The sequence below is a fragment of the Neolamprologus brichardi genome, chromosome 22 (genome assembly GCF_056152115.1).
Source record: "Neolamprologus brichardi isolate AB-2024 chromosome 22, ASM5615211v1, whole genome shotgun sequence".
Classification (NCBI taxonomy): domain Eukaryota; kingdom Metazoa; phylum Chordata; class Actinopteri; order Cichliformes; family Cichlidae; genus Neolamprologus; species Neolamprologus brichardi.
In genome coordinates, this window is record NC_142124.1 from 16,648,953 (window position 1) to 16,665,255 (window position 16,303).

At 42.9% G+C, this 16,303-nt stretch overlaps 1 protein-coding gene across 2 annotated transcripts in view; it reads right to left on the reverse strand.

The window, feature by feature from the left end:
* Positions 1–197: 197 nt before the first annotated feature.
* Positions 198–16,303, reverse strand: part of dtnbp1b (dystrobrevin binding protein 1b) — a 28,054-nt gene continuing 11,948 nt past the window's right edge. The window contains exons 2-4 of one of the 2 annotated variants that reach the window (XM_035906417.2): positions 6,667–6,834; positions 4,049–4,192; positions 198–2,559 (exon numbers count right to left, since the gene is read on the reverse strand). In XM_035906417.2, the coding sequence (XP_035762310.1) occupies positions 2,225–2,559; positions 4,049–4,192; positions 6,667–6,834 (647 nt within the window). In that variant the 3' untranslated portion in view covers positions 198–2,224. The remainder of the gene's footprint in view (positions 2,560–4,048; positions 4,193–6,666; positions 6,835–16,303) is intronic. The other variant, XM_006787873.3, reaches the window with a different exon arrangement.

Below are 16,303 nucleotides of genomic sequence, written 5' to 3' on the forward strand. Positions count from 1 at the left end.
CCAACTACCTCCACCTCACCCTATCACTAGCATCCTCTGTCGCATGGGGCTCAAAATGAGCATCACAGTTACCTGTTAAAGCGCACTGTTGTGTATCGACACAGACTCTTTACTGTTCACAATAAACCAAGGCATTCATTTTTAGCCTCAAAAAGTCATTTTGAGCTCTTGTATTGCTTTCCCCCAATTTCCAGTTACCTTTTTTTTTTTAAAAAATGAATATACACAGAAATTCAACTCGCACAAAATAAAATATTTAATGATCCTTTCTCCCCTCATTAATAACGCTCTGTCTATTCTCTTACTGTGTTAGCTTTCCATTGTTAAATGGCAGGACTACAAAACAAGACTTCCTACTTTTCTTACTGCTGTAACTCGGATGAAAATTAAACGACGCCGGGAGACAAATGTTTATTAGCAACAAGTCAGAAATTTTAGGCAAGGGAAAAAGAAGGAAGCAGTAATGCTGTCACATTGCACAAATGTCAACAACTGCAGACACAGAGGTCTGGATGCAGTTCAGTCTTCTGGACATTGTCCGGTGCATAGCACACTGTCCACAGCAGGGATTTGGTCCTCGGTTCAACAGAAGTAGTTCACCCAGAGATCACATATCAAAGGAATGGCAAAGGGTAACTGTCCTGTATGTGTGTGTGTATGTGTGGTAAGTCATTGTTATCATTGTACCCGATCTTCACCCACATGTCTGCTATACAATGTGTTTCAGAAACCACTGTCAGGTGCCTGCCTGCTATTAAGCTTTGTTTCTACTGGGTAATGGCACAAAACCATTTTGAACTGGTAGTTTACATCCGACGTGATCTAGAAGACTTTAAAAAACAGTGAAAGAAATGCTTTTGGCTTTTTAGTTTCAGAAAGTGATAAAATATTCATCCTTTTTCTTCAGAAAAAAGCGATCAATAAGTACACTGCTCAAAAAAACATTAAGGGAACGCTCGAGCATCATAGTTGGTTGAACTTCAGTGATATAAGTCTTTCCAGCTAGGAAGCAGAAAGCATTGTGAATCCATTTCAGCTGCTTTGGTGCAAATCCTAGTGATAACGGGTTTACCAGAGAGGCAACAACAAGACTACCACCACAAAAATCCTCTCTCCTTATCCCTCCTAATCCTCTAGTTTGTCTTTTTACTCCTTATCACTGCTGCTAGCATGAGGATCGTACCTCCAGCCGGTTCAGGTTGCACAAGTAGTCCGGCTCCTCCAGGATGGCAGATCTCAGGCGGATATACTTGAGCTGCACAGTGCCGGGCTCTGCACTGAAGCACATCGGGCCCTCGTGGAGTTTGTTTCTGACAGTTTGGTGAGAAACATGCACGAGTAGCTCAGCTGGAGGTCATTTTGCAGTCCTAGAGGAGCTGGACCGGAGAAAAACTCACTTGCAGCAAAGCTTCAAATGAAAGGAAAGAAGTTTAAATGACTTTGTGTCATACCAAGTGATGATCGAGTGTTCCCTTCATTTCTTTGAGTAGTGTATCTTTGCATTTGTTGCACTAAAATGAATTGTGGAAGAGAAATTGCACAATTGAAAGTCTCATTTCATAGCTTTAACCCCTAGAACAGTTTCATAGAGCACATACATCAGAAAACCTGTGCAAACAGAACCAAAGCTATCCCTGTGGTTTTACACACGTGGATTTTATAAGGTATAAAATCTTTGGCGGGTGAATTTGCATGGCAACATTTCTTTTACAGATTAAAAACTGACTTCACATTTCTGACCTGCAGTTAGATTTTAAAAGCTAGCTTCTTTATTTTGGCCAAATGGGGGTACTTTAGGCTCCACGCTTAATCTCCAACACAAGCAATAATGGGAAACACATGACCGCTGCGGTCTATAAGCGCAGTGAAGGATGGAGCATAGCAGAAGGGTCGTGTGGGTGATTTTTAGTGTGTTTCTATGTCCTCATTACTCAGTCGTTAATCAGTAACAGGCCTCGACATACAGCAGGAGAAACAAAGAAACAGGAGAATCGCTAAGCCGTTCGATGACGTTATGCTGAAAAGGAAAAAAAAAAACTGTTTTATAAGATCAATTAGAATTGAAAACTCACGTCTCTCAAGGTAAGGTCATGTGGCAGTTAGTGCACTGAGGCTGCACTTTCTATCATATGTTTCTCTGACATATGAGAGGAATATTAAGAACAAAGCCAATATTGTTCTGAGTTTGATTTGGCAGCTGTTGGGTGTCTCACTCCGCCTCTCCTCAAACCTCTGGCCTGCTTTCCTCACAGTCTTTGCTGGTCTGATCTTCGCGCTCCGCCCTGTCCACCAGCACCGTGTCAGGGTGCACCTCTTCTTCATCCAGGGTCACTACCACAGGGGGTCTTCTCCTCCTTCCTCCTCCTCCTGATCCCCCAACGCCCCCTCCTCCTCCTTGCTCACTCTCCTCCTCTTCCTCCTCGTCCTCCTCCCCGGCCTCTGTGTCCTGGCTGGCGGAGTCAGTGCAGGTGGATGATAATGAAGAGAGCTTGTGTCGTAGCTCAGCCTGGGTGGGAACTTGGAGGCTGATCTCTGTGGTGAAGGACTCGACGTCTGGACCTGAAAGACAGGAAGGGGAAGTGGGTAACTTCACACTTTGTGCTAAAAAATTGTTCTTAATTTTTTATGAACTTCTTAGTTTAAATGACAGTTAAATAAACAGAAATTAAATAGTTGACTTTGATAGGCAGGAGGACAGACAATAATAACTATGTCTCTGAGTCTGTGCGTAACTGGACCCACTTCCCTTAAATAACCCAAATAATTCTATTATTTAGGGTTATTTATTATTTACTTGCTGTCTCAGGCCGAGGGCTGCTGCAGATAAAATGAGGCAACTGCTCTCGTTTCTTTGGAATGACTTCACAGCTTTAGTTCAAACTTGCAACCGACTGATCGACTGTAAACAGAAAGTGTAGCATCAGATGACTGACTGCAACAATATGTTTCCTCAGCAGATCTGGACAGATGCTGATGGTGCATCATGTGTTACATCATGTGGTGTGCTTGTCAGATTTCTGCTTCAGTGAATTTGTTATGAATCACAGGCTGGCGACCTGTCCAGGGTGCACCCTGCCTCTTCCCCTACAACAGCTGGGATGAGCGGAAGTGAATGGATGGACGATCAGTGGGAAATTGCACTCACCTTGCACCTGACAAAGGGTTGGACCCCCTTTTACTTTCAGAGATGCTTTCAATTCTTCGTGGCACAGATTCAACAAGGCGCTGGAAACATTCCTCTGAGATTTTGCTCCATATTGACATGACAGCATCACACAGGTGCTGCAGATTTGTTGGCTGCAAATCCATGATGCCAGTTTCCCCTGAGATGTGATTTAAGTTACTTTGGTTGTTGGTGCCAGATGGGCTGGTCTGAATGTTTCACAAACTGCTGATCTACTGGGATTTTCTGAAATAACCATCTCTAGGGTTTAGAGAGGATTGTCTGAAAAATAGGAAATATCCAGTGAGCAGCAGCTCTCTGGGTGAAAATATGTTGTTGATCTACTTTGGTGATGGCAGAGGTCAGGATTGTTTCAAGCTGGTAGGAAGGAAACAGTAATTCAAATAATAATAAACTTGAAGATGGGCTACAGTATCAGAAGACAACACCAGAAATGTTTCCAGGACCTTGCTGAATCTGTGCAGCGGAGAGTTAAGGCAGCTCTGAAGGCAAATGGGGTCCAACCCATTACCAGCAGGTGTACCTCATAAATCTTGAAGTGAGTGTATATTTCATGTCCTTTTAGGGTAAAACAACTGACAGTTGAACATCTGGACTGTGCTTTTATTACAATAAAGTGCTTCTTGGTCCTTATTTTTGCAGGTGGTGAGGGAACATATAACTGACATCAGTCCACGTAGTCTCAAATACAAATGCAGATATGTGATTTGTTGTAGATGAACCCGGGCGGTACTTTAATGCACAGTTTGAGAACGCTCTCTCTAAGATTAAGTGAGTTTTATGCACTGAATCAAAAGCCAGTATAACAATAACCAGTCTGTTTACTTCAGGGTACAGCCATTCTTTGTGTGCACGGCTTCCGACCTGCAACAGGCGAGGCAGCGCTGTTGTCCTCTCCTCCAGAGTGCAAAAACACATCCAGAGCCTCGTGGTCAGACATGTCCATCAAATCCATCTGCTCCAGCATGTCCACATTCACCTCCATGGATGACATGCTGCCTATTGGTTCTGTACACAGCAAAAGGTAAATGAGGTATTAGCGAACACTGCAGCAGAACGCGGCAGCAACAGTGGGATTGTTTTTTTCTTGCAGAAGCAAATGGGCATGTTCAAGCTGGATGGCATTCAAAGTGGATAAGCTTGTATATAATGCATACAAACCATATTTGGTTTACCTTACCATCAAAAGCATGCTTACAGGAAATACCTGGAAATTCAACATATTGAATTTGCAGGTATCATTAACTGAAGTAACAACATTCTTCCCATGAAGGCTAAGAGTACTTCTGAAATGCCTGAATATTGCTTTCAAGTTAAAAATAGACATCGTGATTTAAAGCATGTGAAAGAGATTTAAAGAGATAGCTGACAAACTTGAGAAATCACTCTGATTTCCTGAGGCGCTTCTTTCAGATTGCTGACGTTCTTATTATATATATGAAAGCACAAATGTGTGGTTGTTGACAGCAAGGCAGCACATCAGAATGTTTAATGGGTCTAATGTTTTAATAGTCCACCAATACACAGATTGATTGGAAACTCCTGTTACACTACAGCTAATACACTCCTGGATTCACCGCCTTGCACAGGTGCAACCCCCTCCACATCGTGATGTGCCACATGCGTAGTAAACAGCCAGTTGGTACACTAAGAGGATGAGGGGACGGGGTTGTGAGAGCATGAGGAAGAAGCAGCATGACTGGTTGTTGCAGAGCAGTGAGATAAGACGCCATTGGCTACCGTACCTCAAAGAAATGAGGAGAGCAGAAGAAGGGCGGCACAGGGAGGGAGAGCAGAATAAAAAAAAGAGTAAAGAAAGAGGGGAAAAAAAAAACAGAAGGCGAATGTTATTTCCCGTGGAGACTGCCCCAAGGTCTCCTTGCCCTTTAAATAGTAACACAAAACACAAAAAGATCACACACAGACACAGGAGAGCGCCGTCTTTTCAGATGCCTCAACTTGGGTAACTCGTCTGAATGTCCGCACGCGCACATTAAGTTTATATACACAGCGACTGTTGATGCGTACGCAGAGAAAGTGAATAAATGAAACGAACGCGTTTATCTCCTCTGCTCAGTGAGGACAGCAGTGGTGCTTTCTGTGACACGTTTCAGGCTCTGATTCTGCCTAAAGACTGCTCAGTGGGCCTCGGCGGGCAGGCGCTTCTCATGGGCATTTCCATATCTGCTCTGTCAGCTACGCAGTCGCCTCCATATGAGCTCTTCGGCCTCGTAAAGCATAGCACGAAGGATATTTTGTTTCAGTTTTAAAGCTCTGTTTCCTCCATGTAATAAATAGGCAAACAAACGGGAAGACACACACATGGATACACAACTGACAGCTGTGGTTATGTTATGTGAAAGTCTAGGTCCAGGAAGAACCACGTTGAGAGCATCGTTTCCATGTGACTGCCTCTAACATGCTCTTCTTTTAGCACCACCGTGACCTTGCCTAAAAGGTTCTCCTGCTGGGAAGGACTGTCTCTGCCTTTAGTGAGATTGCAGAGAGAGTGTGTGTGTGTGTGTGTGTGAGTGTGTGTGTGTGTGTGTGTGTGTAAGACCCTTGGGACTAGCTTTTGATGGCTCAGCGGCTTATGACATCTGCAGCCTCCCTTTCGCTCTCCAGTCTCCAGCTGTATCTTTGCTCTTCAGTAGCGCCGCCCTGCTGTAGGGATTTACAGCTATATTAAGGGTTATGAGTTGTGCATTCATTGGTCATGGAGAGGTGTTGGCTTCAGATGATTTTTATTTATTTTTTTAACCACTTTAAATATAAACATGTCCAGTCTTTTTGTACCACTAATATAAAAGAGCCAATACAGTGCTACGCTTCTTCGGATAATGAGCTGTGACTATTCCGCTCACTGCACTGATAAAAAAGCCTTTTGAGTTTCCGTGAACGCTCCTTAAATCTCTTTCCTTTTGCTCCATCTCTCCCTCCGTCCTTACTTCTCCACAAGCTTCTCTAAGCCATTTCCAGGGTGATGTGGGGAGGAGGGCAGATGAGGGAAAGAAGAAGAAAAATCACATTACAAACACTGGCCAGTGGAGTCTGTAACATCTCTCAGTGCGGGGAGCTGTTTCTGCACATGCTTTGGGCATTTCAGTAGACGTTTGGCAGCAAATACATGGAGGCGCAGCGCAGCGGGATTCTGTTACAATCCCAGAGTACGTTTATATATCATGGTGGCATAATTTAAAATGGAACGACTCTACTCGTGTGTTAAGTGACAGGCTCTCATCACTATGTAAAGCCATTATGACTCAATCTCATGGTATGCGGTTAAAGTGTGAAGGTCTAAGCTGATAGTAAAGGGAGTCTGAAATGTATTCACGCCTTTGCATTCACCTTTAAAGAATTAGCGCACAATACTACCGAAACCTCAAACCCTCAACATCTTCCTTTTGCGCTAAAGGCGACGGAGCGCTAGGAAACTAAACTAATATCAGAAAACGTCTGACCTTACCGCTCCTCCTCCTCACCTCGCCTCTCAGCAATCTGCAGGTAGCCGGTAGACAGGTACTGCTCCATGTCCTGCTGAAAGGCCTCCTCAAAGAACTTCTGCCTCTCTTTCAGCTTCACCTGGGGTGGCAGGCCCCCTCCTTGCTCCGCCCCGGGGACTCTCTGTGCGTGCTCTGCATCCAGCTCCACTAGAAACACATGAAGTGAGACAATGTAAGTACTACCAAACCACTGTGAACCCAAAGTGGATTTACATTTGCAGTGTAGATATAGTCAGCTTTATATGGCGCAATATGACTTGAAGTTGAAATCTAACAGTCTCTGTAAGCTCATCCGTCCATTTTCTGGATGTCTTTGGCTCAAAGCCTACTTGCTGTGCGCTTCATTTTCTGTTCCAAAATGTTTTACTGTTAATGACTCATCACACAGGAGAAAGGAGGATGCCAACTCACGCTCATCAGTCTTTATGGGAGGCTAATGATGAGAACCCTGGTATTACCGAAAATGCCCATCTTCCTGAGGTCTACCCTCCTCTTTACCTCCAAACTCTGTCTCCTTCCGGTTTCACAGGAGGGCACACACTCAGTGGAGTGCACATGTGGGTAAACCTGCCAACTGTATCCTGAGCGGTACTGTAGCATCAAAGGCGAGGCTCAGAGCTCTGAATCTGACACAAATTAGGGTTTAGATGAAAAGGGCCTGTCATATACTGAATGTTTGACTTTCTGACTTTTCAGACTTGCTGTGATTGGCCTGAGCAGCCCGCTTGGCCATCTCCCGGAAGCTGAAAATGTCTCACGGTGGAGGAGGAGGATAATTCACGTTTAGGAAGTTGGAATCACAATTTTCAGCTGCAACGCCCCCTCGGGTCAGATTTCACACTTGGAAAGCCAGTGAAGCCACACCAATCTCAACTTTGAAATTAAAGACTGTAAGAAGTAAGCGTAAAAAGTAGCAAATGTGTAAAATGTGTGCTCTGTACTACCCCCTTTATGCATTTGTGATTCAGTAAATAAGCCATACACAGAGCATGGACCAGACTCTAATGTGCTGCAGCTGTGTTTTTACTTCTTCTTTTTTAAAAAAATGAGGAATAACAGCTACTGCGTTGTACTCCAGGCATTCATAGTGATGGATGAATGGCTCCACCTTGCTAGGAAGCAGAATAGAGCCTGTTTTTCCGACTGCTGCTACTGGAACACGGTCAACTCTGGAGTACAGCTTCCAGTGTCTATCAGTATCCTTGTTAAGGTAATAGGTGTTAAACCCCTTTCATACTCTCAATAAGTGTAAAATAACCCCAATAAGATTTTGTGTAGATTCTCCGTCATCCAGGTTGTGGTAATCTAAGGAGCTTGGAAAGAAAAGCCACTGGACGTCACATCTGAGAAGCTTCTTCAGTCACATTTCTTTCCAAGCTCTTTAGATTAACATGATAAGGTATTGTAAGCTCTTTGGATTCAGTAGCTTAAAAAAGCGTGATTAACTACTAATAACAATATAGCACATGCATATGCTAATCTAAACAAAAATACTAAAAGTTCTATTAAAAAATAGCATGAAATGGTGAAATGAGGAAAAATTTCTTACACACTTTAAGTGCGTATGATTGTCTCAAAATATGACATTTCATATGACGTGTTAGTGACGCTGTTAATGAAACATAATGTTTTAACTAATAGGACATTTTAATATCTCAAAACCTGATTAAACTAATGCTTATTACAAGGACTTCAATGTAAAGTTTTACAAATGTTAGTATCTAGACTTGTTTTAAGGATGGGGGCTGGATAAGACCAGGTTAAGAATTAGTTTTAGGGTTTGCAGTAATAAGTACGTCTCCAGGAAGCAAATTTAAGCTAATTTAATGTCTAGTGATGCAGTGGAAAGATGATGCTGTGTGCGTGGGCACTGTGGCAGCCTGGGGTCTCCAACTGGCTGTCTCTTTAGTTCTCTGTTCTCCTGCTGATAAATGACAGCATTATATAAGCCCCCCCCCCCAAAAGTAACTACTATGGCAAGAGGCCAACGCATATACAATGAGTGGCATTTATCTTTGATCCTGGTTTAACGTAGACAAAAACCATCAAATTGAATCAATGAAGGCTTAAAAAAATGAATTTAATGTCAAAAATCAGTGAAGACAGTTGACACTGATGATCACAGTAAACCTACAAAGACTAACATCTGCTACACTGTCCATCACGAGTGCATTTGCAGGATTTCGTGTGTTTCCTAAACACAAGTGCACTCCTCGGCTGCGACACGTGGTATATTTGCACATGCGTCCTTCTGCTCGAGCACCAGACCTCAGTCCTGATAAAACACACTGTGGCTTGCAGCAGATGGACACGGACACACACAAGGACAAAAAAGAACAATGAGATCCCACCAGAGCTCTCGCACACAGCAACAACCCTGGGAGAGTTGGAAAAGAATAGCTCTCTCTCTTTCTCTGTCGTTCCTCACTCAGTGTCTAATTTATCTCATTTATCTGACAACTTGTCTTTGTCCCATTACTCCCTCATCTTTCCCCCTCAACTCGCTGCTGGCTGCGATGCGTGTGTGTGTGTGTGTGTGTGTGTGTCTTGTAGAGACTGCTCTATTAGATAAGGGGCCTCAGGGAAGCTTTGTTAAGATTGTCAAGCATTGTGTGGGGTTAGTAGCAGGAGACCGAGCAGGAGTAAGGGAGAAGCAGGGCAATGCATTTAGGTATAATTAGGACATGTGGACAGAAGGCATTACCAATAGAGCAGGATCCCGTTTTTTTAATCACTCCGTCTCTAATCTAATTCTCTATCCATTATTAGCTTCCCCTGACTATTTATTTGCATCATCTATGTACCTGCTGACTGAATGCATCCATCTGTTTGTCTGCCTGCCTACCGGTGGAAGCTTATTATTCCTTTCCCCGTCAGATCCGCAGACAAAGATTTTTGAGAACTGCCATGAAAGTCATGATTCCCGAAAGGTTCAAATATAAATCAGAACATAAATATACTCCAATATGGTGTACACTGTGATGGTTTATGCCAGTGCTCCCACCTCAAAACACTTAAATGAAAACCACTCTACTTTTAATGAAGACCTCTTTTGTCATCTTTCTAGGCCTTCATCCCTCCATTCACCCCCACCGGTCTTCTTCCATCACTGCTATATACCAGACAACCGTATCCTGCTACGCATGGCGCTGTAGCTGCAGGGACTATTTTTAGCTCTTGCTCATTTAGCCTGCAGGATTAAGTTTGTGCTGATGAGTTTAGTAGAAGAGCACAAGTCATTAAGTCCCAACAAATTTCTGAAGCCGTGCCGCACATACGGACATACCATACAAATGCGCACGCTGGCATCAGATGATTCACGCGTGCAAAGGTGAGCTCGTGGGGATGATTCATGGGAGCTGAGACAACAGCATTATGTTAGTCATAGCATATGATGTCGAGTAATATAACGATTTTATTTAAAGAAATGGATTCTGTGGCACTCGCGTCACTGCAATCTAAAACGGCACAATCTCCAAACATCTTAATCAGACAGAGAGCCACCAATCAGTTTCCTGCAGCAGATTACGACATGAACATGAACATCGACTTTACTACCTGACGGCGCATCCGTTTCCACAATCATCGTTCAAAAAAAAATGTTTTAAAAAAAGGCCAAGAAAAGTGTAACTATCCCCTCACACGCTTTGTCTTTCTCAGCTGCACAGGAGGAAACAGCGCACTTTAAATCACGTGCTCCAAAAAGTTTGCTCTCTTTCTCGGTTCTCCGGTGTGCAAAGCAAATCCACAGAGACTCAGTCTTCTTGTTCAGATTCAATACGATGTGTGAATTTCAAATCATCTGCTTTCAGAGCTACAGAAACATCTGTTCGTGCTCTACAAAATGCAGGAAGCAGAACCCACAGGAAAAGGGGCTGGTGTGTCAGGGTGTGTGTGGCTGCACGCATGTGTGTGTGTGGATGCTTGTGTGGGCGCCTGTGCGTGTGAGTCTCTGCGTGTGTGTTTTTAATGTACCTACTCCTTATTGACAATAAACTCCACTACTGTGATAAAAACACAGTCTGCACTTTATTTGCTTTAAGTTTACAAGTGTGCGGTATTCTTTTATATGGCATGTAAATGTGCACCCAAATATGGAAGTGCACTAGTTCTGTCCCCCTTTTTTAGCAGCTATACTGTTAGAAGTAGCTAAGAAGTGTCTGCAGGTGAAAACTAAAGAGGCCGCCGCGCCACCGAGGGCAATTAAAGTCTTTAGGATTAAAATCAAGCTCTTGATGTGACCAAACACTCATTTTCTCACACCCTAGTTCGAGAAAGCAAGTGTTCATCATGCAGACTTGGTTACCTCAATCTGTTTTGAGGCTCAGTGCTAAACTGGGCTCACATTTTTAAAATAGGGTTTTTTAATTAGAGAGCTTTCAGAATTCTCTTTGGTGAGACTCCTTAGGTAAAAAGAGCATTCAGACGGAGCACAAACACAGTAGCAGCGATGATAAGCAACTCTTAAAGAAACCTTTTCAAATGGAAATATGTCTTTTTGTAAATCATCAGCAGCCAATTCAAGTCCCGGCTGAGGCACTCATTTACACTTTGGTGTGCGCTTCACACATCAGGTGCTGCCTTTGGGCTTTGCCAGTAAAGAGGGGGTTAGGTTTGAAGCCTAAAACGGACAGATGAACGGGTAAACGGATGAAGGCGTCGGTGGACTTGCTAGCCAGCTTGCCTGCGAGGCCTGCCTGGGACTGGAGCCATCGTTTATGCACCGGTCCTCGGAGGCTTCTATATATGCGTTTGCATGAGTGCGAGGCGCGAGAAAAGCAGAGTGATACACAGGAGGACATGAAGAGAATGCAGGAGTGGCAGCGAGATGCAGAACGTGTGGGTGGGAAACGTTTTCATCCTTGTGTTCCAGCTTTTCTTGGAGAGAGATGACAGGAGAACAGGGGCATGGCTACAGGGCACGACCTTAACAGCAGTGCTGGAGATGCCACATAATGTAAAACTGTAAAACTGTCCTATATGATCTCAAAGTCTGTGTTACCTTTATGAAAATAACTGTTTTATCTACTCCGAGATGCTACAGATATTTAAAAAAAAAAAAAAGCTGCATTTTAGTTCGTCATAACAAAGCACTGGTGACATTTTTCAGCCATGAATAAAACTCAAAGCACATATGATCCCCCCCCCAACCTCCTCTGTTATTTTGATTAGAGCTCAAAGAATCCATCCACGGTCTCATTATGGCCGTTTCGCACACTTTACATCACACTGACTCGCTAAACAGATCAAACATTCAATATATCTGATGTAAAACCCTCCCTGTTTCATCTGTCACGTTAAATTAGCCGTCTGGTCTCACACGGATTTGTTTCCGTTTGCTTACAAAGGCCTAATATTTCATTCTGAGACAGCAACACACAGCCTGAACACCAAGAGGCAGGGCTGACAGTAGAGACAGCCACTGCTTCTTATTCTTCTTCTTAAGCCCTGCTCCCTCAGCCGTGGTATTTTTAGATTCCGTGCGCCTCGCTATATCTCTCAAGTGTTCAGGTTTCCGCCAAAGGCAGCCCCCGTGATGTAAATAAAACACATATAACGACTACCTTCTCTCTCTCTCTATGTGGCTCAAGTGTGACCTCACCATGACTGGATGATTTGTTTTGTATTCTGATGCTGCTTAATGACTGCTGGCTTCTAATAATCTAAGTTGCATTGTTGGTTGATTTACACATGTGCATGCACTCTGCAGGCTTCGCTGTTACTTCCTTTATCTCACTGTTACCACCCTTACTACTCCCACATGTACACAGGCATGCAACTCTCTACGGGTCTCGTTTGTAATTTACTTCTTCTTTCGTGTCTAAAAAGCGACTGTGGCGGCTTCATGAAGTTCCTCTCAGTCAAGCGCTAACAGCTTTGAAGCAGTTTCATCTTATCTGCTGTTTATAGTACATAACATACATGACAATAAATAAATAAAACGTGTCATCTGATTAGGATATATCAGAGTTCAAAAACGACAAAACTCTGTGTGCATGTGTTAGGTGTCTTGCATATCCACAGCACGTTTTAAATGTAATTTTCAGCCTCCTACAGCCTTTAATCATTGTGGTGCTTTTGCAGTGTAAAAGTGTTTTATTGAGAACTTTTGGCTTCAGGACACAAGATTCAGATTGCAACTGCAGCTCTTTCACCGTCTCTGATATTTTGAAGAACAAGCCTATTTATCTTCCTGCAATATTACATTTTTTTCCCCTCCAAAAACACCCCACGTTTGCTGCTGGCCCTAATTTACACAGAAACCTAACTGAACCGTGGAAAACTGATGAATATGGTTATAAAGTGTGTGTGGCCCATTCTATTACCAACCAGGGAAATTCATTTGGAAAATGATATTGAATCATTGTGCGGCTTTTGTGACACATTAACGTTTGGAGCATTTTGCTACTGCTCCTGAAATGTTTTCGCGAGATGCGGCAGAGGGCCGCGTTGCCGTGTGGGCTACACTGTGGAGTACACGCTGCGCGGGGGAGTTTACCACGTTATTTTCATGCTTTCATAATCTTACAGTGGGCAATTGATTTCTTTGTGGTTTTTTGTTTACTTTCAACTGAAAAAAAACCCTTTAGATTCAGTATTCTGAAATGTTACTGTGCACAGAATAAATATGAGGTGGAACAGAAAAAAAATGGAGTACATGTATGGAGAAAGTGTGCGTGACTAAAATGGACTGGAATACTATACTTAAAAGCATCTTGGATGGGGATGCTGTATGGAAACACAAAATTAAATCCTCTTCTACAGAACCTGTTACATCTGCACTGCCCAAATTTTGGATCAAGTTTCAGGCAGATGTCTCATTCCCAGCTCTTTTCCCTCCCCATAACTCACAAGTCTCCGTCACAGATTCAAAATATTTACAGTCAATTTGTCTCTGCTAATATGCCAATGTACTGGCATACAAACACAACTGTTACTTTACTCACTAGGCATTCACAGCTGGCGAGCACGCAGAAACTAGTTTTCACTGGTTTGTAATCAAATAAGTGTTCGCAATGATGCAGCAGCCTCAGTCGCTGATGGGTATCTAATGAGGGGCCTCTCTGAGACAAAATGAAAACAATAAAACACTGTGTATGAGGCAGGAACGTGTTGTGCTGTAGATTTTTTCCCCTGACTTCTCCTGGGCTATTTAACATATTATTGAGTCTTGAGCTACCCTCATTTCTTTATATTTTACTTCCAAGGACTCTTGTCATTTTTTAATATAATCTTGAGCAACAGTTCTTCAGGCTTTCCAAGGGTCTTTTAAAGGTTTTTTTTTTCCTCACTGGATGCTTTTTCTCTCATTTTCAGTCTAATCTCATTCTTTTGGTCATTCCCCAAAGCTCATGGCCAAGTCAGGATAAGAACATATGTGATAGATTGATTATTTGTTGAAGTTCATAATGGAGTAAAAAGTTGTGGTTAAAAGTTAATGTATTATTCAATTTATTTCAAATATGTAAATGTATAAACAAGGGTAAAAGAAGTCCCATCAGAGAGATGTAATGTAACACAGGCTAAAATAGTTAAAAGAGTTCATGACTATGTTCAACCGGATAATAATTCTTAATGTGACTACAACCTGTGTAAAATTCAATCTGTGATCTATTTGTCAAGCCTGGGGAATAATCCATGTGATTTAGTGATCATGATTGATTAGTTATGCCTGCCGTTGCCGGAAGGGGGAGCTCTGGCCACGATGCCTCATTCGCAATGAAGCTGCTGAAAGAGAAGCATCGTGTCTGAGTGTCGTCATTGACTTATCCTCTTTTCAGGTAATAATTGAGCAATTCTGCTTTTGGACTTTACAAACATGTATGTTGAGTTGTACTGACCGTGTTTCCAAATGTACCAAGAGAATACTAGGAATATTTAGATGATCTGTGTTAACTGTGTTGTTAGGATAAGCTATAAGCAGCAAGCTAAACTAAGCGCTCTGTTGGTGGCTAGCATGGAGCATTATCGTGCCAGACTGTGTATGAAACATACATTGTGTGCATTTTGCATTTCATCTGGACAAAGAACATGTTTATTTTGTGTGAAGGGACAAATGCCTATTAGTATTTTTATATGAATATTTTGTTTATTTTCTGTATATTTCAGTTTAATGATCTAAGTTTGTTTATTGATTCATAATCTGTTTTTGTAAATTCTTACATTCAATTTAATCTGTAACTTAAAGGAAAGAAAACAGTCTGGAGATATATTGTCTTACAATTAACAGAGACTGTACAGTGTTATTAAGATGTTTAATACTTTTGTATGTATGTTTATATTTCTGAATCATTCGCAATGAAGCTGCTGAAAGAGAAGCATCGTGTCTGAGCGTCGTCATTGACTTATCCCCTTTTCAGCCCCTTTTCAGGGTGTAACACATAGACTGTCTGCTAAATCGATAGCCTTGCTTTCACGCTGAGCTCTCTCTTCACCACAACAGAGTGATACAGGTTCTGCTTCACTGCTGCATCCATCTGTCAATCTCCTGAGATTCTCTAGCTCTTACACTTGGGGAAGCAATTTCTCCCTCTGGTTCCCAACTTTAACTGGGAAAGGGTCTGACTTACTGCCACCATTGTTCTTGGCCATCCAGTTCCTGTCCAGGAACTGGATGGCCAAGAACAATGGGCCAGTCATCCATACTCCCAGAGAACCCCCACAGGATGCCCTAAGGAACACAGTCGAATGCCTTCTTCACATCCTCAAAACACATATAGGTTAGGCAGGCAAACTCCTGTGCACTCTTAGACAACCTCAAGGGTATAAAGAGATGATCCAGTGTTCAACAACCAGAGCAAAAAAAAAACCCTTTGTTCTTCTTGGGGCCCAAAGTTCAACAAACGGGCAGACTCGCCTCTACAGCACCCTAGTGTAGACTGTCCCAGAGAGCAGGAGTGCAATGCTCCTGAAATTGGAGCACCCTTTCCAGTCCCCTTCTTAAACCGTCATCCCAGTCTGACAATCCAGAGGCTCGATTTCACGTGATGCTGCAGAGGCGTGTCAACCACGACAGCCCAACAACATCCAGAGGCTTGAGGAACTCAGGGCAAATCACATCCACCCCAGGGCCTAGGCCACCGGAGAGCTTTTTGGCTACTTCATTGTCCACAGTGATGGGCGACCCCTCGTCCCCAGACTTCACTAAAGTAAGCATGTCAGCGGGATCGAGGAGATTCTTTCCACCACCTTACTATATCCACCGTTGAGGTCATCAACACTCTGTTCCCACTGTATATAGCATGAGCAGGAAGCTGCTTCCCTCTCCTCCCTGAGTAGCCGAGAATAGATCCCCAGCCTTGAAATTAAATGGTTGCGTTGTCCACATGAATTAAGATGGCACACATTAAGGCTCTTGTCAGTGTTTCTGTCAGTAACCAGTAGAATATTGAATTAAGTGAGAGTATCAACAAACATTTAATCGGTTTTCCTAACTACACATGTAACCAGGCAACTGCACACCAACATATAAGGCAAAGCTCTGTAGGAGGGCTTTTTGCCTCCTGCTTAGTCATTCACAGTCTAAACTCTACCAGAAAACAGTAACAGTAAACGGCCCTAATTGATGTGAATAATTCTTTTTGACTGATTCCACATTGAAACACATCCTTAACTA